The 21,625-nt window shown below is 41.5% G+C and overlaps 2 protein-coding genes, 1 long non-coding RNA gene and 1 pseudogene across 4 annotated transcripts; 2 read left to right on the top strand and 2 right to left on the bottom strand.

Moving 5' to 3' along the window:
* LOC115668426 (kinesin-like protein KIN-14D) overlaps window positions 1–21,625 on the bottom strand; it is a 70,478-nt pseudogene that overhangs the window by 41,598 nt on the left and 7,255 nt on the right.
* On the top strand, window positions 5,242–10,106 carry LOC130138894 (uncharacterized). Of its 2 annotated transcripts, XR_008817178.1 has the most exons (3): window positions 5,242–5,382; window positions 9,021–9,133; window positions 9,628–10,106. It is a non-coding gene; the product is annotated as an uncharacterized LOC130138894 (long non-coding RNA). The 2 variants fall into 2 exon arrangements; XR_008817179.1 differs by lacking the exon at window positions 9,021–9,133 and having other exon boundaries at window positions 5,243–5,382.
* LOC130138891 (pentatricopeptide repeat-containing protein At5g61990, mitochondrial-like) lies at window positions 7,220–7,742 on the top strand. Its single transcript, XM_056314418.1, has one exon. It carries the CDS (start codon window positions 7,275–7,277, stop codon window positions 7,725–7,727), a length of 453 nt encoding a protein of 150 aa, XP_056170393.1. The 5' UTR covers window positions 7,220–7,274; the 3' UTR covers window positions 7,728–7,742.
* Window positions 11,538–20,643, bottom strand: LOC130138892 (probable alpha-mannosidase At5g13980). The gene is made up of 26 exons (XM_056314419.1): window positions 20,559–20,643; window positions 19,904–20,023; window positions 19,661–19,756; window positions 19,502–19,573; window positions 18,949–19,062; window positions 18,405–18,505; window positions 18,221–18,314; window positions 17,943–18,110; window positions 17,765–17,854; window positions 17,353–17,418; window positions 17,225–17,281; window positions 16,918–17,137; window positions 16,683–16,828; window positions 16,418–16,483; window positions 16,263–16,328; window positions 16,110–16,181; window positions 14,436–14,483; window positions 14,213–14,332; window positions 13,972–14,037; window positions 12,823–12,935; window positions 12,639–12,723; window positions 12,450–12,560; window positions 12,277–12,372; window positions 12,009–12,056; window positions 11,842–11,910; window positions 11,538–11,748 (listed from the first exon to the last, which is right to left on the bottom strand). Exons 5-26 carry the CDS (start codon window positions 19,033–19,035, stop codon window positions 11,551–11,553), a joined length of 2,187 nt encoding a protein of 728 aa, XP_056170394.1. The 5' UTR covers window positions 19,036–19,062; window positions 19,502–19,573; window positions 19,661–19,756; window positions 19,904–20,023; window positions 20,559–20,643; the 3' UTR covers window positions 11,538–11,550.

Raw genomic sequence — 21,625 nt, forward strand, 5'->3', positions numbered from 1 at the left:
GGCAAGTTCACGATGAAGTCCATGGAGACACTCTCCCATGGATGTTTTGGGACTGCAAATGGCTCGAGGAGCCCCGACGGCGAACGTTGCTCGATCTTATCCTGTTGGCACATGAGGCATGTTTTCACATATGCCTCGACGTCGTCCCTTATGTGAGGCCTGTAGTATTGATCCTCAATGAGTGCCATGGTGCTGTGGATCCCCGGATGTCCTGCCCATTTGGAATCGTGGCATTCATGTAGCACTTCCTTCCTTAGTTTCCCGTAGAGCGGTACATATAGTCGCTGTCCCTTGGTGTAGAGAAGATCGTCCTTCCACTATAATTGCCTAGTTTTGCCTTCCCGTGTGTACTCAAGGAGTTGCCGGGCTGTTGGATCATGCTTGAGCCCCTCCTTGATACGATCGATCCATGGACATCTGGGTCGACTTATAATGTTGGCCAACTTCATCTTTCGGCTCAAGGCATCGACCACCGAATTGGCCTTTCCTGGTTTATACTCCAGCACGTAGTCGACCTCGGCGGTCGACGAGCATCCGGTGAAGGTAATAAACTTGCTGGCGGCGAGCCAGATGTGGACGTGGCACAAGTGACCTTAGGCGAGGCTGCCAACGCCAAATCTGGCTCACAGGCAGCCAATTTATTAGCCTTGTCGGCCGACGAGTCTTGCCAGTTTTGTTTGTGTGTTTTTTTTCCTAAAAAGGCAAAAATACTTTTCAATGATCGATTTTGCTAAACACCATTTAAGCCAAAGTCGTTTCTCATTGCAAATTAAGATTACAATTTACTAAACACTATTTGCATTTCTAGAAATTCCTTTAACCCAAATGGATTTGCATTTTCCCAAAGATATTTCCCCAAAACCGAACCAAACGGGCCCATTGTTGGTGCAAAATGAAAGTCTTTCTGCACTTTATAATAGCAGCTAAATTATGGCACACGAATGAGAAAGAAAGGCACATGTGACAACGCAGAACAGAAAACAAGCAATGCAAACATTGGAATTTTTTTCAAATCACCGTATTGAGTTCAATTTTGCCATTCTTAAGGAGGATCCCCACCAACCCACCCACGCAACGGCACTCGCGCATGCATACACACATATGGCGAGTACAGCTCAGTTTTGCGAGAGAGTCCAATATCCTCAGGAAAATGGAAAGATAACAAAGCAGATAATCACACTTAATCATGTCGTCTTAGAACCGAAATTGGATGTCCAAAAATTATACATGGACAATGCTTAAACCATCTTCGAAAATTTAGGTATGGACACATAGGTACTCTCACTCCCTTGCGATACCAAGTAGATAATGAAACTGGAGGAAATCCTAAACAACATATGCGAAATGTGCTCGAACCACATTGAACTCCAAACGACGAGAGAGGCGACATAGGCCCTGAGGGACGATAAAGTGGGAAACTCCAAGCAAACAATGAGCTAACAAAAGGGTGGGAATGCACTGGGAAGAGTGACATCGATTTGGAAAGTGCCGCCTTCACAAGGAGTGCCGGTAGGACTGGGTATGGTTCCAATCAAAAGAGCAAGGTTGTCGGCTTGAGGGCTCACTTGGATGTCCGACGCTTCCAAGTCCCCTTGCTGCATTCCTTCATCTTAACCTCAAATGAACGAAACCCTGGACGAGCTCCCGGTACTGGAAACGAAGAAAAGGTGGATCTTGGAGAGGAATACTAGAAAGCAGAGTGTGTGTTTGTTTTTGTCGGATGAGAGATTTGAATGCCCTTGGAGCTCTAGTTGCAAAATGTTCCACGTTCTAATTTTCCCATAGCTGAACTTTCATAATTTCAGAAAATATCCATACATAACGTCACGTCACCGGCTAGGTTTTAGGCCACTGCGGGCGGCCAACGAGCATCCGTTGAAGCTAATAAACCTGCTACCGATGAGCCAGATGTGGATGTGGCACAGGAGACCTGAGGCGAGGCTGCTGGCGCCAGATCTGGTTCACCGGCAGCCAGTTTATTAGCCTTGTCGGCCGACGAGTCTTGCCAGTTTTGTGTGTGTGCGTGTGTGTGTGTTTTTTTTTTTTTCCTAAAAAGACAAAAATACTTTTCAATGTGTGATTTTGCTAAACACCGTTTAAGCAAAAGTCGTTTCTCATGTCACTTTAAGATTACAATTTACTAAACACTATTTGCATTTCTGAAAATCCCTTTAACCCAAAGGCATTTGCATTTTCCCAAAGACATTTCCCCAAAACTGAACTAAATTGGCCTATTGTTGGTGCAAAATGAAAGTGTTTATGCACTTTATAATAGAAGCTAAATTATAGCACACGAATGAGAAAGAAAGGCACATGTGACAACGTAAAACAGAAAACAAGCAGTGCGGACATTGGAATTTTTTTCAAATCACCGTATTGAGTTCAATTTTGCCATTCTTAAGGAGGATCCCCACCAACCCACACACACAACGGCACGCGCGCATGCACACACACATATGGTGAGTACAGCTCAGTTTTGCGAGAGAGTCCAATATCCTCAGGAAAATGGAAAGATAACAAAGCAGATAATCACACTTAATCATGTCGTCTTAGAACCGAAATTGGATGTCCAGAAATTATACATGGACAATGCTTAAACCATCTTCGAAAATCTAGGTATGGACACACAGGCACTCTCACTCCCATGCGATACCAAGTAGATAATGAAACTGGAGGAAAACCTAAACAACATATGCGAAATGTGCTCGAACCACACTGAACTCCAGACGACGAGAGAAGCGACATAGGCCCCGAGGGACGATAAAGTGGGAAACTCCGAGCAAACAATGAGCCAACAAAAGGGCGGGAATGCACCGGGAAGAGTGACGTCGATTTGGAAAGTGCCGCCTTCACAAGCAGTGCCGGTAGGACCGGGTATGGTGCCAACCAAAAGAGCAAGGTAGTCGGCTTGAGGGCTCACTTGGATGTTCGACGCTTCCTAGTTCCCTTGCTGCATTCCTTCATCTTAACCTCAAACGGACGAAACCCTAGACGAGCTCCCGATACTAGAAACGAAGAAAAGGCGGATTTTGGAGAGGAACTGGAAAGCGGAGTGCGTGTTTCTTTTGGTCGGAAGAGAGATTTGAACGCCCTTGGAGCTCTAGTTACAAATGTTCCGCGTTCCAATTTTACTCTAGTCGAACTTTCATAATTTCGGAAAATGTCTATACGTAACGTCACATCACCGGCTTGGTTTTAGGCCACTACGGGTGGTCGACGAGCATCCGGTGAAGGTAATAAACCTGTTGCCAGCGAGCCAGATGTGGACGTGGCACAGGCGACCTCAGGCGAGGCTGCCGACGCCAGATCTGCCTCACAGGCAGCCAGTTTATTAGACTTATCGGTCGACGAGTCTTGCCAATTTTGTTTGTGTGTTTTTTTTCCTAAAATGGCAAAAATACTTTTCAATGTATGATTTTGCTAAACACAATTTATGCCAAAGTCGTTTCTCATTGCAAATTAAGATTACAATTTACTAAACATTATTTGCATTTCTAAAAATTCCTTTAACCCAAATGGATTTGCATTTTCCCAAAGGCATTTTCCCAAAGACATTTCCCTAAAACCGAACCAAACGGGCCCATTGTTGGTGTAAAATGGAAGTCTTTCTGCACTTTATAACAACAGCTAAATTATAGCACACGAATAAGAAAGAAAGGCACATGTGATAGCGCAGAACAGAAAACAAGCAGTGCGAACATTGAAATTTTTTTCAAATCGCCGTATTGAGTTCAATTTTGCCATTCTTAAAGAGGATGCCCTTCAACCCACCCACGCAAAGGGGCGCACGCGCACACACATATGGCGAGTATCGCTCAGTTTTGAGAGAGAGTCCAACATCCTCGGGAAAATGGAAAGATCACAAAGTAGATTATCACACTTAATTGCGTCATCTTAGAAATTATACATGGGCAATGCTTAAGCCATCTTCGAAAATCTAGGTATGGACACACATGCACTATCACTCCCACGTGATACCAAGTAGAAAATGAAAATTGAGGAAATCCTAAATAACATATGCGAAATGTCCTCGAACCACACTGAACTCCAAACGATGAGAGAGGCAAGATAGGCCCCAAGGGACGATAAAGTGGGAAACTCCGAGCAAATAATGAGCTAACAAAAGGGTGGGAATGCACCGGGAAGAATAACGTCGATTTGGAAAGTGCCTGCTTCACAAGGAGTGCCGATAGAACCGGGTATGGTGCCAACCAAACGAGCAAGGTTGCCGGCTTGTGGGCTCACTTGGATGTCCGACACTTCCAAATCCCCTTGCTGCATTCCTTCATCTTAACCTCAAATGGATGAAACCCTGGACAAGCTCCCGGTACTAGAAACGAAGAAAGGGCGGATTTTGGAGAGGAATACTAGAAAGCCGAATGTGTGTTTGTTTTGATTGGAAGAGAGATTTGAACGCCCTTGGAGCTCTAGTTGCAAAATGTTCCATGTTCTAATTTTATCCTAGCTGAACTTTCATAATTTCAGAAAATGTCCATACGTAACGTCATGTCATCGGCTAGGTTTTAGGCCGCTGCGGGTGGCCGACGAGCATTCGGTGAAGTTAATACACTTGCTGCCGGCGAGCCAAATGTGGATGTGGCACCGGCGACCTCTGGCAAGGTTTCCGGCGCCAGATGTGGCTCACCGGCAGCCAGTTTATTAGCCTTATCGACCGACGTGTATTGTCAGTTTTGTGTGTTTGTTTTTTTTTCCTAAAAGGACAAAAATACTTTTCAATGTGTGATTTTGCTAAACACCATTTAAGCCAAAGTTGTTTCTCATCACACTTTAAGATTACAATTTACTAAACACTATTTGCATTTCTGAAAATCCCTTTAACCCAAAGACATTTACATTTTTCCGATTACATTTCTCCAAAACCGAACCAAACGGACTCATTGTTGGTGCAAAATGAAAGTCTGGGATTTCACAAACTTAGATTGAACCGCTAACTCGGCCCGGCAGACATGAGTGGATCAAGAACAAGGACACGACTGTCGAGGATCCCAAGGCCCAAGCCCCAGGGATGACGGCCCATGCGGAAAGCCACCTGACGCCGTCGTCTCCATCATCTCTTCCCTCTCCCGTCGCGGCTGGTCCTCCAGTTCAGTGGCGATCCCGACCTCCGCAGAGCCACCCACGCACGCACATATTCGAAGGATCGAGTTTCGTCATTGGCCCATGTCAATGTCAAGACTCGCTCGCCTCAAGCACGTCCGATCGCTCTCCACCTCGTCGCATTCGCAGCTCGACCACCACCGGACGGCGAGCGAGATCGCCGCCATCCTCCATCACCATGACTGGGAGCTCCTCCTTCGTTCCTCCGACCTTCCCCAGAGGCTCAATCCCGACGTGGTGCTCTCCGTGCTTCGCCAGAACCAGGTACGCGACCCCAAACGCCTCCTCAGCTTCTTCCGCTGGTCCGATTCCTTCCTGGGTGGGCCCCAGAACTTGCATTCCTTCTCCATTCTCGCCGTCGTTCTCTGCGATTCCATGCTCTTTCCTCTCGCCGATGGCGTCGCCCACCGTATGATCGATACTGGGGCGCCGGTGTCCCAGATATTAGACTCTTTGCTCTGCAGTCACCGTCAATTCAGTAGAGGTCACGACGTTGCGGTTTTTGAGGTTGCCATCAGTGTTTACAAAAGGAGAGGGCTTTTGAGCGAAGCTTGCTCCGTTTTTTTGGGTGCCAAGGATGGTGGGCTCGTGCCTAGGTTGTGTGTTGCAATACGCTCCTCAAGGATTTGTGCAAGGCCAATAGAATGCCCCTGTTTTGGAAGGTTTACGGAGCCATGTTGGAAGCCGGTGTTGTTCCTGACGCTTACACCTATAGCAGTCTCATCACTGCTTACTTCAAGGTGGACGATGCTGAGGGGGCTAAACAGGTGCTTGCTTTCTGACATGAAGAAGAAGGGATATGCCCCCAATTTAGTTACTTTCAACGTGATGATCGGAGGACTCTGCAGATCTGGGCTCCTAGATGACGCTTTAAGTTTGCTCAAGGCAATGCCTGGCCAGGGTTTTACGCCCGATCGATATACTTACACCATACTCGTCGATAGGGGTGTGCAACCGGACCGGGTTTACCAGGAAACCGGACTGGCCCACCCGAAAAATAGGTCCGGGAACCGGTTCTAACAAGAATCGGTCCGGGAACCGGTTCCATTTTTAGGGAACCGGTTATAACCGGTCTGGTTTCCAATTCCAAGTAAAAATCGACCCGGACCGGTTTTAGAACCGGTTTTGAGATAATGTAAAAAAGGTAAAAATCCTAGATCACTTACCCTATCCGGCTACCCAGTCTGTCTCTCACGGTTTCTCTCTTTTCTCTTCGCGACCTCCTCTGTCTCTCATGGTTTCTCTCTTCGCAAGCACCTCCTCAGTTGCCGTAAGAACGCAACCCAGCTCGTCGCCTGCCTGCGTGTTGAAGAGGGCTAGGGTTCGGTCATCTCGGCGTCCGTACCGTGCGTGTGTTTTTTTCGCCTTTTTGGCTTGCCGATCCGGTAGATCTTTTACTTTGAATCGTTTCATTACTACCTATATTATTTTGCTAAAAAAAAATGAAATCAGAAAAAGGAACAAAAAAGAAAGGTTCTCGGGTAAATCCTAAAACCGGACCGGAAAAACAGGGTCGGTGTCAAAACAGGGTCTAAGGAAAACATGATAGATTTCAAGTTTCAAAAATTAAGAACAGGTTATTACAGGATTGATTTCAGATTCTAGGTCTGGACCCAATCCACCCTGGAACCAATCACCTTTACTCATCGATGGCTTTTGTAAGCACAGAAGGTCGAGAGAGGCAAAAGCATTACTTGACGAAATGTTCGATATTGGATTAAAACCTGAACAAATTACCTACACAGCGTTGCTGGATGGGTTCATGAAAGAAGGTGATGTCGATGAGGCTTTCAGAATCAAAGATTCGATGGTTGACCGTGGTCTAAAGTTGAAGGTTCCCACATACAACGTACTCATCACCTGTCTTTGTAGGAATACTGTAGGAAGCAAGACATGGTTAAGACTCGTGAGATGTTGATTGAGATGAAAAGTAGAAACTTGCTACCCTCAGTTTACACCTACGCTGTGATAATAAAGGGCCTATGCCTCAGTGGACATCTCCAAGCGGCTAACAGCCTTTTGGATGAGATGATTAGCGCAAATGTAAAACCAAATGCAATTATTTACGACTCTAATCAAGGGCCACATCCAACAAAATAAACTTGAAGATGCAAAGAAATTTTTTGAGGAAATGAAGAGGAGAGGGATTTTACCTGATGTTTTTTTGCTATAATTCTCTTATCATGGGGCTCTGCAAAGCCAACAAGATGGAAGAAGCGAGGCTATACTTAGTTGAAATGTCGGAGAAGGGGTTCAAGCCTAATGAATATACTTATGGGTCTTTCATCAGTGGGTATTGTAAGGCAGCAGATATGCTGGCAGCTGGCAGATTCTTCATGGAGATGATAGACTGCGGTGTAGTACCAAATGGTGTCATCTGCACGACTCTTATTGATGGTCATTGTAAAGGAGGTGACGTTGGAGAAGCATTCACAGTTGTTAAGGTCATGCTCGAGCGGCAAGTGCTCCCAGATGTGCAGATTTACGGACTGTTGATCCAAGGACTTTCAAAGAACGGGAAACTAAAAGAAGCAACGGAGGTTTTTTCTGAACTCCAGGAAAAGGGCCTAGTGGCTGATATTTTTATTTACATTTCTGTTATACCTTGATTAATGGTCTTTGTAAGTTAGGAGACGTTGTTGGAGCTAGGACGCTGTTTGATGGGATTTCAGCTAGAGGCTTGGCTCCTAATAGAGTGACGTATGCTACAATCATAGATGGATACTGTAAATCTGGCAATTTAGGTGAGGCATTCTATTTGTTTGATGAGATGCTATCTGTGGGAGTTGAACCTGATAGCTTTGTTTATTCTGCCCTTATCGATGGTTGCTTCAAAGAAGGCAATGTAAAGAAGGCTCTCTCTTTGTTTAATGATATGGTGAACAAAGGCTTTGCATCTACTGTTTCTTTCAACGCTGTAATTGATGGCTTCAGCAAGTTGGGAAAGCTGAGTGAAGCTGAGAATTTGGTGGAAGTTATGGTTGATAGGCACATTGCACCTAATCATGTGACCTATACCATTCTCATTGATTATTTTTGTAAGGCAGGAATGGTAAGTAAAGCAGAGGATCTCTTTGTCAAGATGCAACAGCAGAATCTGCCACCAAATGTCGTGACTTATACTTCACTAATAAATGGTCAGAGCAGAGCTGGCAACAGACTCAAAGCATTCGCTGCTTTTGAGGAGATGGTGGGCCGAGGGATTGAGCCTGATGAAGTACTCTATTCGGTGATGGTTGATGCTTATTGCAAGGAAGGTGACTTGATAAAAGCTATTGAGCTTGTTGATGAATTGCTTGTCAAGGGCTTTTCCATGAGTGAAGATGTCTATAATGATCTTCTGGCTACATTGTGTGGAAAAGTAAGTTTTCTGGAAATTGTGATGGTACTCGATAAGATAGGAGAGCGCAAGCCTAAGCTAAGTGTGACTACATGTAATACTTTAGTCTGTGGATTTGCCAAAGCAGGAAGTGTGGAAAAAGCAGAAAAGATTCTGGAAAGTGCGGTTAGGCTTGGATGGTTACCAGTTTCCACTGTTTCAAGTGATTTTTATAAGGGTCAAATTGGTGGCCACAAGAATGACCCGGGGAACTTCTTTAAAGAAGAAGAGATGAAAGTCGCTTCTCAGGCTTCAACTTGATATCAATAAACGTTATAAGTTTCAAGTAATTAACCACTCAATAGTTAAGAAGGCCCTGGATATGCGTGTCATCGCTCTTTGAGATGTTTATCGTTTATTACACGCGGCATTCTTCCTCAGAGAACTGCGATAAATTTTGGAACCAAAACGACATAATAATGCCCAAAGAGGTTTATATCTTGCATCTTGCTTGAATAATAATTCGGTTATGATATATCCTCAATGATGACGTAACTAATCCTTTCATTCACGTTTTGTTTAGGAGTATGTGCATCCCTTCCCAGTTATATACTAGACGAATGTTCTGATGCCATGGTACTAGTCATAAAGGTTGCCAGTGGAGTTCTTTTCTTCATGCTGCCTCCAAAATGTAAGGTCAGTCATATAGTTGCAAATGAAGGATAGGGATGGACCTGTAATGGCCTTCGTCAGTTTTCTCTTCATGAATTTCTTCAGAAATGTCTAATGAACTCCAACTAATATTTATGAACACATCCGCTTGGTCATGATGATCTCTCAGACAACTTTTATTTTGTGGGTTGCATGAAGTTTTTCAGATTGGGCAGCAGTCACCTCTTTGTATTTTTATTAGGCTGTAGTTGTGCATTTGACTAGCTTATTGGCTTTTGTTAAGTATAGCTATCTGTATGCAGAAGCCAAGTGCTACATCCACTATTGTTCGTAGTGAAAAAATTGCTTACTTCAACTGCACATAACGATTTTTTGCTTGCATTGGTTTTTCTCTTGGATTGTCTTCAGATTGCTCACCCAGTTCAAATTGGTGTTCTGTTTTCTAGTCTCTGTGTATTACTGGGTTCCAAATTGCTGATACTGTTGGCATCACTTTAATTAAAATCTTTCATTTGCAGTGAGCAATGGAGGGGAACTGGAGAGGCAGGAGTTGACTTAATTTCAACTTTCACTCAAATGTGATATGATTCCATCTGGCTGATTTTCATGACCGCAATTGTCAAAATAAGTGCTTTTCATCGACTCGGAAGACATTAGAGACTCACTTGCAGTGGAATTGGAAATAACAGATAGAGCGGTCTTAGCAGTGGTAGATGCGGAAACAACGGATATACCAGTAAGCTTGTGATTATGTGGGCTCACTCAATGGTTGCTGTCAGTTTAGCACTACAGCCATTTCAATTTGTGTGCCCGATGCAATTGTTATTTCTCGAGATTCAACTACATTCCTTTGCTCCCAAATTACAACCATGCTCAAGTTGGCATAACTATGCCGTCCTGTTAATTTTAATTGAGGCGCTAGGTTCATGTCCATGTGGTAATTGTGACGGGGAGTGTATCTCTCTTAATGAAAAATAAAAGTTGTCAGTTCTTTAAATGTGTCATCTTGTAGTATTATATGAATAGTATTAGTGTATTGTCTTTTTGGCATAAGTGCATAGCTGCAACATCTCCAGATGATATGATGGTGTTTCATCACCTTGATATAATGGTCACGATATCTTTTTTTGTTTTTACGTGAGAAGGGGGGGAGTTGGTATGGGATATATCCTAAGTGCAAGAAATAGCTCCTTTGATGCACCCGTGTTCGTTGAAATTAGTCCATATTGCGGTAACTTATCTATCTCAAACAGAGACACTTCAAGCAGCCTCTCCAAGTTTTCGGTAATTACTACGCTGAATTCTTCTGGCGGAACATAAAATTGTTTTCATCTTATCACCCATGAACGATCATAATTAACAGTCAGTAGAAAGTCTGAAGTATTGTGAGCTCTAGCCCATTGTTATATAACATGGCATACGCCTGTTATGCAATGTGCGCTTGAACTACCCTAGAGCTTTGATAATTAACTTTGCAAGCGCTCTTATGGTATGTCTGGTAGAAAGGATAGAATGATTGAAGTTATTATATTGGCATATGAGGACGAACTCTATAAACATCGCATGAGTAAAGCTCTTCGTGCGGTGGTGCACCAACATGTAAAGCAGGTGAATCACCCAAGAAGTGGGTTTCACATAACTTGTCCGACAGACAGTATAAATCATGAAATCAAGCTCCCGTGGTTCTTTTTCTATGATGCTTGGAACAACGTGATGTTCCAAGTCCAATGTTTTGTTTCGGTTCTTGAATTTATTATAATTTGTAGGGGGTACCCCATATATGTTAATGTTGAGGTAGCTTTTTCTTTAGGAGAAAGTACCAAATTCATAAGATAATGTACACACCAATCCCATAACAACGGAAGAGCTTCCAAAATTGGAGAGAATGAAGGCTGCCATGTTAACCTTTTTTTGCTCTCACTGGTTTCTCAAATATGTAGGCAGTTTATACTTGATCTATCACTTGCACATACCCAGCTACAATATGAAATCCTAGCTCATGTGATAGGATAGACAATAATACCTACATGGTTCGGGGCCAAATAGGATGCTTTGTTGACCTAGAAGTGTAGGTTATGGAATGTTGAGTCTATTTCTATTAGATGAGACCTGTTGTGTTTAGGATTGATTGGTGATATGCAACAAAATGTCCACCTGGCAGACAAGAAGAGTCATTCCATTGAGAAGACCTGCTTGTGGAGATGAAATTTGCAGGGGATTAATAATTAAAACCAGAGAAGAGAGAGAGAGAAGTAGAGACCGAGTAAGATGATGTCTGATTTTTGTCCCATACAACATATGCCTTCCCCTTTCAAACTGAATTGGGGTGAATACTCCATAGACTTACCCAAGTTGCTCGTGTACCGTTCAGGATGGCCTTATAGACGGTTAACCTGCACGATTTATAAATTGTCCGATGAAATCTCACATTTGCACCGCCCTTAAGAGCCAAAGTTTAAAACAAAGGTGCGGATCTCCATGGGTGCAAGCTCCACCACAAGTTCTATAGGATCTACAGGACCTCCCCTGACTGGATTGGCTCCTTCAGGAGAGCCTTCTACTTTCCACACCAGTCTTCTTTTCAGCATAGCCGCTTTTTCTTGGTTAGCAGATAAATTAAGCTCCACTATCCTGTTTATCTGAATCATTGCAGGAGAAGATAACATGAGACAAATCACTTAAGCGGCTGACAGCATACAACTGTGAACTGTTGCTCTTTATTCTGCTGTTACCTTCTTATCTGGAAAGAGTTTCTTCAATTCGACATTGGCCATAACTGAGAGATCCTTGTCCTCTCCAATCTTGAGTTTAAATTACCACAGAAAAGTTACATCTTCAAGAAATATTAAGAACGTGTAAATAATTCTCTGGAGAGCTACGATCTAAATAAAGTAAGAACCTCATATAAGTGTGCCAATCTAAGGAGAACATTCCCATCTTCCAGCTCCTGCAGTGATTGAGGATACATAACAACGATTTAGCAAAAGAAGGGAGATATTCTTTGTTCCATCATTTGCGTTTTTTAAGTGGCAATGTCAGGCTGAAATATAGAAATCTTTGATCCAAATATCTAGAAGAACTGCAAATACAATTTCAAAGCACACTTTATAAAGTTGGTCTTAAACTTTTCCTTTTCAAAAAACTAAACATAGATTGAGATACATAACCTGGAGGGTGATCAGGGCAATATTATCAGGTAAGGTGTAAGAAGAAGCTAATGCTGAAAAGGTTGGTATATAGGAGTTTGCCCCATCTTTCCCTCCCTGCAGAACGATAATAAGCTAATAAATGAATTTTGTCTGCAGTGATGACAGAAGAAACGAAGACGTTACTCTTTCACCTGCTCTGTAAAGGCTAGTAGAAGCGGAGAATATATCTCCTGTCCAAATGTTCTACGCCATTTAGCACCCTCGCCTGAAGGATCAATTCTCAGGTAGTGCTTTCCCATGATCTGCATGTTACATCTTACAATGTGTAAGTAGAACCAGTTTTAGACTGAAGACAATGGAATAGAACCTGTACCACTTACAGTGAGTCCCCTGCAATCATCAATGACACATAGTGTTTCATTTAGCGCCTCGGCGATGCCTTTGTCATCATCACAAAGTAACCTCCTGTATGACCCAAACTTATCTCAGATCTCTAAGTGGTATACTGGAATATGGTATTCATCATTGTTTATTGAGGTTCAAAGCAACAGGGATAAAAGAAACCTGTGGAGCATTAGTTCCAATTGCCCATCAATGATGCTTGAACCTCCCACAGGTCGATCGACTAGAACTGAGAGCTCTGTACTGTCATCTCGAATATATAGGCCAAGACTAATCTGGAAGGACAATACCAGAATGATTGGCACCCGAGTAGATTGCAGTAAAATATTTTTACTTTCACATTATCTTTATGTAATTCAAAGAGTTAATGAGGAAACAGAGACTAAAACAGTAATTTGATGTGATTGGAGAATTTCTAGTCGTGATCTTAGCAAGCAAAATTCTGTTTTTCCTTTTTAAACAAAGTCTATGTTAAAACCTACTTCCAATCAAGCTTGAATTGACCTTTTTCTGACGCATTCTGATATGTGCCTGTTTCGTAACTCATTGCTAGAAGGGGATTCAGCGTTCTCGAGTTGACTTTAAGAATGTTACTCATGCCATTGAAGAATTTGACAAAGCATTGACAAAGCTGAAAAATTCTCTTTTGCCACTAATTCATGCAAAAAGATAACCGTATAGGTTATCAACCTGGTTAATAATATATACAGCTCTGGAATTGGCTGCGCCCATATGAGTTAGACAAAGGGATGCCAGCATCTGGGTTTGTTTCAATTGTGTGCTGAAAGTGAAAAACAAAATAAAGTGGATTCTTCATATTATTCCGGGCAGGCGAAATGCATTTCAACTGTTAACTTAATGGCAAAAGGTAAATACCTTGATATTATCCAATGATGTAACAAAAAGCGACTAGTATCTTCAGATGGATGCTAAACTTTATGCAACACGGTTGAATGTAAACTAAGGGTAGACTGTCTATATATGTATGAAAATTACATTTTAGTTCACTGTCTTCATTGTGGTTATGTTTACCCTGTAAGTATATTATATCAGCTCTCCGTCCTATTAATTAAATTGGAAGTTTTCGAAAGTTACTTTGCAATTTACATGAATTTAGTCTGCTGCAGAAACCATGAAAGCTATCCAAGTCAAGGTCAGCACCTCAAGTCTTCCTCTCCATTTATTAGCTTATCAGATGAGTTTTTGCATCCGGATTATGTTCAACTAGGCAGGAAGGAAAACGTAGTGGACAAGACTGAGCAATTAATACACGTGTGGATAAGATGGTTGCGCAATATGACCAGAACATACAGGGTAATAATTTCCCGCAACTGGTTGATTAACCTTCAAATCCCAATCTTCTCTGTAATCTCGAATCTGCAAGAAAATTTTTCATAGATTATCTGAACAACTGAATGTACAATTAGAATCACCAACACCCCATCATAGCACAAATGACATGGGGAAGAAGAAATAAGCACAAAATAATAGCAAAGGGATATAATTGTACTTTAGGACATAATGTCGGCTTTGGGGCAAGTGCATGCCATACCCTTTTTAGGAAATCACGACCATTAGAATCAGTGTAGAACGTCTTATTGTTGTTTATGGTAGTTCTAATCTGAGTGACAACCTCTTTGCCAATATTATCATCAATTGGGATAGGCCCTACCTGCAAGCACAACATAGCTCCAGCAGAATTTGGATAAGGTTATTACATAGTGTTTCATAGCGCTCACCCTGATGATGCCAGAGGATAAGATCGACAAACTTACAGTGAACTCAACCTCAACATGCTCTTTTTTCTTGTAAACTCTTGTTATCTGCAATACAGGCCAAATTCTCAAGTTACCACAAAACACAGAGTTCTATCTTTTATTCCAGACCCAGGCAGTTTTCAAAATTGTGGCATTTTCTGATATGGAGCCTCTTCTAAGAAAATCGGTCATTTTCTGAAGCACGATGCTATCAAAAGAAAGGACCTGCTGAAAAACTCAGAAGATAGAACCATCAATCACATGGTTCAATCTCCAAAGACAGAATATTATGCTGAGTTATTTCTGTTTCATAATCTATTAATGTTGTATTACCAAGTGACATTGATGACTGGCGTGCATAGTTTTTTTTTTTTTTGGTCCAGCGTGCATAATAACTTGCTATTGATTTAAGAATTCATGTGTATGATTCTGAAAAGAAATGTCTAACAAAATAAGCTAGACTAGGATGCTAGAATTGTTATCTTGAATAAAGCGCATATGGACATATATGCATACCTGATGCCAACTAACTCAAATGATAAAAGGATACCTAGTCATTTTCTAACAGATAGGGCTTATGAGGGTAGCCCAACTGCCAAAGTGTTTTGCATGAAATTGACCCATGAAATGCTTCTAGACACTTTCATCATGAACAAAATTCACATGTGGTGATGATGTGATAGGCCCTGGTGTTTCTTTTCATTCCACATAGTGACTGAATGATGCTTACCCCGCATGGTGATGGCACGGGAGGTAGCAAACATTACGTAGATTATCTGTGGAGATGATCTTGAGAATTTCAACATCCTTTGTTTCGCACAACCATTTTCCCCAATATCTCTTAGCTATTATGAAGTGAGACCATAATGCATATCTAGCTTATTTCTTAACTCTTAGGTATTTAAGATAACTTAAGAAAGAGTTTCTATGCATGTAATGGCTATCCTGGAAAGTGAAAACCTTCCCTATGCCTTCCCACAGAAGTCCCTTCTGTAGTAGCACGTATTATCAGCTTATCAAGTACACTGAAGAATCATAACAGGGCAAGGATCTGAACTAGGAGTTGAAGAATATATTCCATTTGAATTCCAAAAGGCATATTAACCGAAAAGACATGTACAGAAAATAAGAAAATGAGAAGGACAGCAAGAAAACGAAAAATTTCTCCCAATACTACTTTATGAATGTCTGTAGTGCCCTAACTCTTTTGGATTCCAATATCATCGTTTTCCTTTTTAGTTTAGTTAAGATCCCATGATTAAGTTCTTAACATCAACAAACTAAGATGACAGGTACCCTAAGAGAACAAATCACATCAATGTAGCTTTCCACTATATTGGGGACTTCATCAATGGAAATGCAAGCTAAGAGTTTCTGCTAATTGTGATCACCAGGCACATACACAATAATCCTATGTGCTGCTTGTTTCCTCAATTCCATCATCAGTTGAACATTATCGTGGTTCAATATGGACAAAAGTCAGATATATTGGGACTCCTGTTGGTCCATGTGTGAGTTTCACACTCACAGTTGTCGATACAAATAGTTTATTATGGTCGGCTTTAATGTCCTAAAACCTCTAAAAGCTTAGTCAATATGAGGAACATGACGAACCAATCTAATAGTTTGATGCAGCGTCATGAATGCATTTTAGCAATCTGGCGAGAAAACTAAAGTGCCATAACAAACGACCTGATCCATCCATGGATTGATCCTTTGATGTACTTCATCCACCAGTGGTCCACGCAAAATAGTCAAAGGAACCTAGACATTGGAAGGTGTTACAATTATAGACTGTCATGAGTCATGAGCTGTCCCGAGTAGATATTCTGGAAGAAACTATACCTTCCTGTCATACTTAATAGGGTATGTACCATTCGGCCGAAAGACGTATGCTCCAGATGCAGAGGACTACCAGAGTTATACAAGAATATCTGTAAGATAAAGACACTTTTGCAGATGCTCCCTTAGGTAGCAACCATTGATAAAAAATGATTTACCTGAAGATCCACACTTCCATCATCTCCGGTGTAAAAGCTGTATGATTGCTCCAAAGGTGCTTTGACCTTCATTCAATCATTATGTCTCTCATTAAAGTACATGAACAAATTTAAATGCGAAAGCAAGTTGCCTCATCTAAACATTTCTGCTGAAGGAGAAAGCATGGTAAAGGATGAAGATGCTTGTAGATAGACATTAAGAAAAGGAAGAAAATTCTGGTTTTTTCTACTCATGAAACACATTGTGCTATAACAAAGGACATACCGAACTTCTTCTGTTTATATATTCAGCCTGTCTTGCATCATTTCCAGAATAAACAAGTTTTAAGTTTCCTTCCCCTATTTCTACTGTATCATTCATTCCCCTTTCCGAAGCATACATGATTTGTACCTCAGAAGTTGCAGCAGCAACTGCCAAATGGAGCCAAAAAGAAGAAGAGAAATAGAGATGTGAATTTGGCAATACTTCACATTGCAACAGGACGAAACCATTCGCGTACCTTTTCCTTTTGCACTTGAAATGATGTAACTATTGAAACCAAGGGGTGGAACGTATACAGTGAAAGCAAGCCAATATTTGGGGGTCACAATTGGGGATTTTTCCAGATATGCCAATGTATAATAGTTCCTTATACCCAATGTGACATTCATTATAGGAAGAAGCTGCGATTGAACTTCTCTTCCACTGGAGTCTTGAACACTAACATCTTCACTAACAACCTGTACCATGTATGTCAAATACTTGCAGGAACTCTAATAACAATTAATAATTTGTCTTTCTAAGATAAAAGCACGTCGAATACTCACAGGAACTCTTATAACATCCTCTCTTTTCCATCCTAGTGAATTGTAGACAACAACCACCTACAAAAATTATGTCACACAAACTTTTTTGGTAGTTCAAGAAAATTCATCCAAGGTGTTTGAACACTCACCAGCTTCTTCCCATTTGATAGATCAACTTCTGACGGGGGACAGTAACTAATATTCAAAAGTGGACACTGAACTCATGCCAAGAAGACAGACCAAAGTTAGCATGTCGTGATTTTGAAATAATAGACTGCTTGGCACGTAAAGTGCAGAAAAGTTTGCAAATTTTAAGAGGGAATAGTAACTATATACTAAAATCTCTTCCATCGATGCTGACTCAAATATTCAACCATCGCATGTCAGTCTGATGCTAAAGTGGGTGTATCTGCATTTTTTTATGTCTCATCTGTAATTATATATTTTGCAACCAATGTGAAAAGTATAATGTAGAAGCATAATAAGATTTTTATGTGATGGCCTAAAAGCTCAAATGGGAGCAGGCTAATCCTAAGAAATGTCAAAACAGTCTACTATTGCCTGTTGAATTTTTTTCTCTGAAGAATTGCAAGAAGCTGTTCTGGGTGACTCCATCATGCAGCCAAGAGATGCTGCAACTACGTCCTCAGCCTGACAAAGTAAATATGAGTCGCAAGAATATGGAAATATATGTGGTCATATGTCTTCAAAACTCTCAAGAGGATATAACGAGCTAAACCTCAATGTAGCCTGCAGATAGTCGCTTGGTGTAGTCATCAGCAACATGCTGTCTCTCAGTACCAGTAACTGCATCGTGATGCTGTGCAATGGCTAAAGCGTCAGCTAAGGCATCAGTGTTTGGCCCCAGTTTCTTTCTTCCTGCCAAAAATTCTAATTGCCTGGCAGCCTGTTTATATATCAAAAGGCCGATATTCATAACTCATCCGCATATTATCATCAGCTTATACAATATTTTATTGGCAATTGGAATCAAGAGATGGGTCACGTGGATGCTACCAAGTAGTAACCACTCAGCATCCTCACGTAGCCTTTGAGGGCAGCCCTGCTCGTAAAGTATCCAGTCCAGTAAACATTTATTTTATCTGCATATCTGTCAAGCATCTCTAAGAGGTCAAGATAAAAAAATTAGAAAAGAAAATTTTTCTGCAACTTCTATGTTACTCTAAAACATCGAGCTTACGGTAAGAAGTCCCCAGTTTTGAGTGGCCATTGATCATTGGAAGCATGCTTGGCATCGGTATAAATTGAAGGGGTCGAGTATAAGGCATTGACTCGTCCATCCTAGAAATCAGTCCAAATTGCATTGAGAACAAAATGAAAGTTACTTATCCATGTCTATTCGAGTGAGAAATGATCGTGTCAATATAAGAATGCTGGAAATAACTGGAAATGGATTTCAAAGGGCTTGCAAATGTTGTAGTCAGTAACGAGATATGCACGAAAAGCATTAGTTGCCACACTTGTTCAACATCATTCTAGTCTGTGTGCTAAAGCAATAAGGCATTATGTAGACATCAGGTGGTAGCATGGTATTGGAATCTCTTCTTCTAGCATGTAAAGTTGCGAATTCATCTGATGCATTGTCAATAACTGGTATCAAATGGAGCAAAAACTAGTCGATGCCGATCAATATCACTTGAAACCAGAGGAGTACATAAAGTAACTATCATGAGTACATAAAAGAAAACCATCATGATTCATGTGATGGCATAAAAGATACTAACCTGATTGACGTAGTGAATAAATTTATCCAATTGCCGGAACCACGTATGTGCAAATTGGTACTTGAAGTCACTGCCCATTGTCCACATGACATGGTTTGTACGAGTGATGTTGGCCTGAAAAACATTAGGTGGAGGACATTTCTGATGAGCCTAAATTCAGATGGAGATTATTTTGGCAACAATGATTTTGTTAATTACTAGTGAAACAAAGATACGAATCGTTCTCGATAGAAGTATCCCTTTCACTCCAAAGCACCAGGAGAGAGCCAACCTCTAAATGAACTCAACAAACCGATGATACATCATGAAAAATAAAAGAAAACAGTGATCCCCTTTTGAGTAAATAATCCAAAGTCTAATATTCACGTCATCTATCAGACTCCAATAATCCAAGATAAACTGCTCCTGTAGGGAAATATGATCCACTTCTATGTACAGATTATGAAGAGGCCATCACATTGACAAGAAGCTGAGAAGTTGAAAGCATATGGAAATAAAATCCTGCATGGCTCCTAAGTCAAATGGATTCTTATCTTAGTTATGCCAGTCTTACTTGTGATAGTGCAGCAGACACAAACTCATTCACTCTCTCCAGGACATTGTAATCAAACAGATTGTAGTTATCCTACAAATTGATACAACGTAATGAGATTAGGCAGACAATAATATGAATCTAGAGGGTTAATCATAAAAAACTCGATAGAAGGATAACCTGAACAATAGCCGAATCATCAAGCCAATCATCGTTAACTTCATAATGGAAATTATTGGGAGGTCCATAGTTCTCCGGAAATGCACCTGCAAATATCTACAGAGGACTGAAAGTTCTTAATGCCTATACTTGCGAATCCAAATAAGCTTTGAAAAACACTCCGGACAAAAAAGGTCAATTTGTTGGAGCGTGTATCAAGTTCCTCCGTCAAGGAGGGAGAAGAAAGAATTCACAAGCACTCACCTGAGCAGATGAACCAAAACTATTAGATGCTCGCCAGACAACCTCAAGAGTTTTTTCTGCTTTCCGTTTGGCTCTATCTTGGTAGTCAATTCGGGCAAAGAAGACAGAATCAAATCCAACCTGTAATTAGAGTAAACTTTGTGTTAAGCAAGTCATGAACTCAATGCTGTTCACCTGGATCATCAAAGATCCAAACCATCACTTGACCAACATTCATCATTGAGAGGAAGAGCCGTATATAATAAAGTAGATATGGAGAAGGCAAGACCTCTGCCCCTAACAAGTAAGCCTGCACGGACGAATGACCAAAAGTATCAATTTGCCAACCAATTCTTGGGGTTACACCAAATTCTTCCTTGATAAATCGGTGACCAAGAGTCGTCTGATCAATCATGTCGATGTAATGAGTTGTTGCCTCATCATGCATGCACATTCCTCCATTTCTGTGCCCCAAAGTTAGCAATGAACAATTAAAGTCCTCAAGGATGAGTTTAAAGATGCATCCCGGTGAGTCAGTTAATTATTTGGCAAGTAAAATGAAGCTAAAAGGCACAGACTGGTGCAAGACAATTCAACAGAAAGTAGTTTTGCCTTCCTCACCCTCATCCTCACAGAAGGGTTAATTATTCTAGAAGAGTGGGAGTCGGTCATTTACATGAACTCCAGTTGACCTGAATTCACGAGCTGCTTGACTGTACTTTGGACTTGCTCGCTCTGGTCTCTCCACCAACGTTGGAAAAAAGCCTTCATCGACAGAGGGAATAGCCTAAGTCAGGTTAAAGAAAGCGTAAGAAGGTAAAAAGAAGGGGAGAGGGTGCAAGTTCAAGCCTGTTCCGCATAGATGAACTTGCGGTTCTTATCGGTGAGCAGTGCGGGAACTATGGAATCCAGTTCATTCTGAACACACGCGCCCTGAATCCATCAAAGGCGTAAAGATAACATGTTTTGTACGAAAAGAATGAGATTGAGACTTGGTTCTGGAGCGTGAGGCGACCTGAATGGTATTGTTGGAACCGACGTAGTACTGATCAACGGTCTTCTTCCAGCCGACGTCATCGTGGGTGTGAGGGACCAAATGGACGTTGAGCTTACCAGGCACGACGCGGGAGGTGGTGTTGTAGGCAATGTACTTGGATTGGGCGCATGAAAGAAGCAAGAGCAGAATTAAAGCCCGGACAAAGGCCCTCATGCTCATGGCAGGAGCAGTTGCTAACGCTATGAATGAGCAAAAAGCCAGAGAATCCAAACCTTTGAGGGGCAATAGGAGTGAAAGAAAGAGAATGGAGCAGGCAGAGGAGACGCTGGCAATGCATTTAATGGTCGACACAAGTCTGCCGAGTCCATTCAACAGAGCAGGACCAGGCCAAAGTCTCTTGCCGTCCCAAACGAGCGAGAAAAACATGAGATGGGTGGACAGAAGAGTTGCCAAAAGCAGAAAATGGACCAAGACAACCCCAGTCTTGCCGCAGAGGGCTTGGCTATTACTACGAGTCGTCCTCTTTTCTCCTTTTTCTAGCCGTTTCTGTTAGTTTCCCATCTCCCTCCATCTACGCTCACACACAAAATCACAAAATGTATTCACAAATAAATGATGTTATACCTACATTGAGAAACTATACATAATATGATAGTCCATATTCGACCAATAAATAATATTAGAGGATTAATTTAAAAAATTACGATTTCTTATAGATAGATGGCATGTTAGGAAATTAACCAAAA

Source organism: Syzygium oleosum, unplaced genomic scaffold, assembly GCF_021117445.2.
Source record: "Syzygium oleosum isolate NSW1041296 unplaced genomic scaffold, Sole_v2.1 Sole_v2.09, whole genome shotgun sequence".
In the NCBI taxonomy this organism is placed as follows: domain Eukaryota; kingdom Viridiplantae; phylum Streptophyta; class Magnoliopsida; order Myrtales; family Myrtaceae; genus Syzygium; species Syzygium oleosum.

What these genes read in the sequence shown, in the direction of transcription:
- LOC130138892 (XM_056314419.1), bottom strand. Translation starts at nt 19,035, where the DNA reads ATGTGGACAATGGGCAGTGACTTCAAGTACCAATTTGCACATACGTGG. An exon ending in TTATTCACTACGTCAATCAG is followed by an intron (nt 18,506 to 18,948) that starts GTTAGTATCTTT and finishes ACTGATTTCTAG; the next exon opens with GATGGACGAGTCAATGCCTT. An exon ending in ATGGAAGTGTGGATCTTCAG is followed by an intron (nt 16,329 to 16,417) that starts GTAAATCATTTT and finishes TAACTCTGGTAG; the next exon opens with TCCTCTGCATCTGGAGCATA.
- LOC130138891 (XM_056314418.1), top strand. Translation starts at nt 7,275, where the DNA reads ATGTTTTTTTGCTATAATTCTCTTATCATGGGGCTCTGCAAAGCCAAC.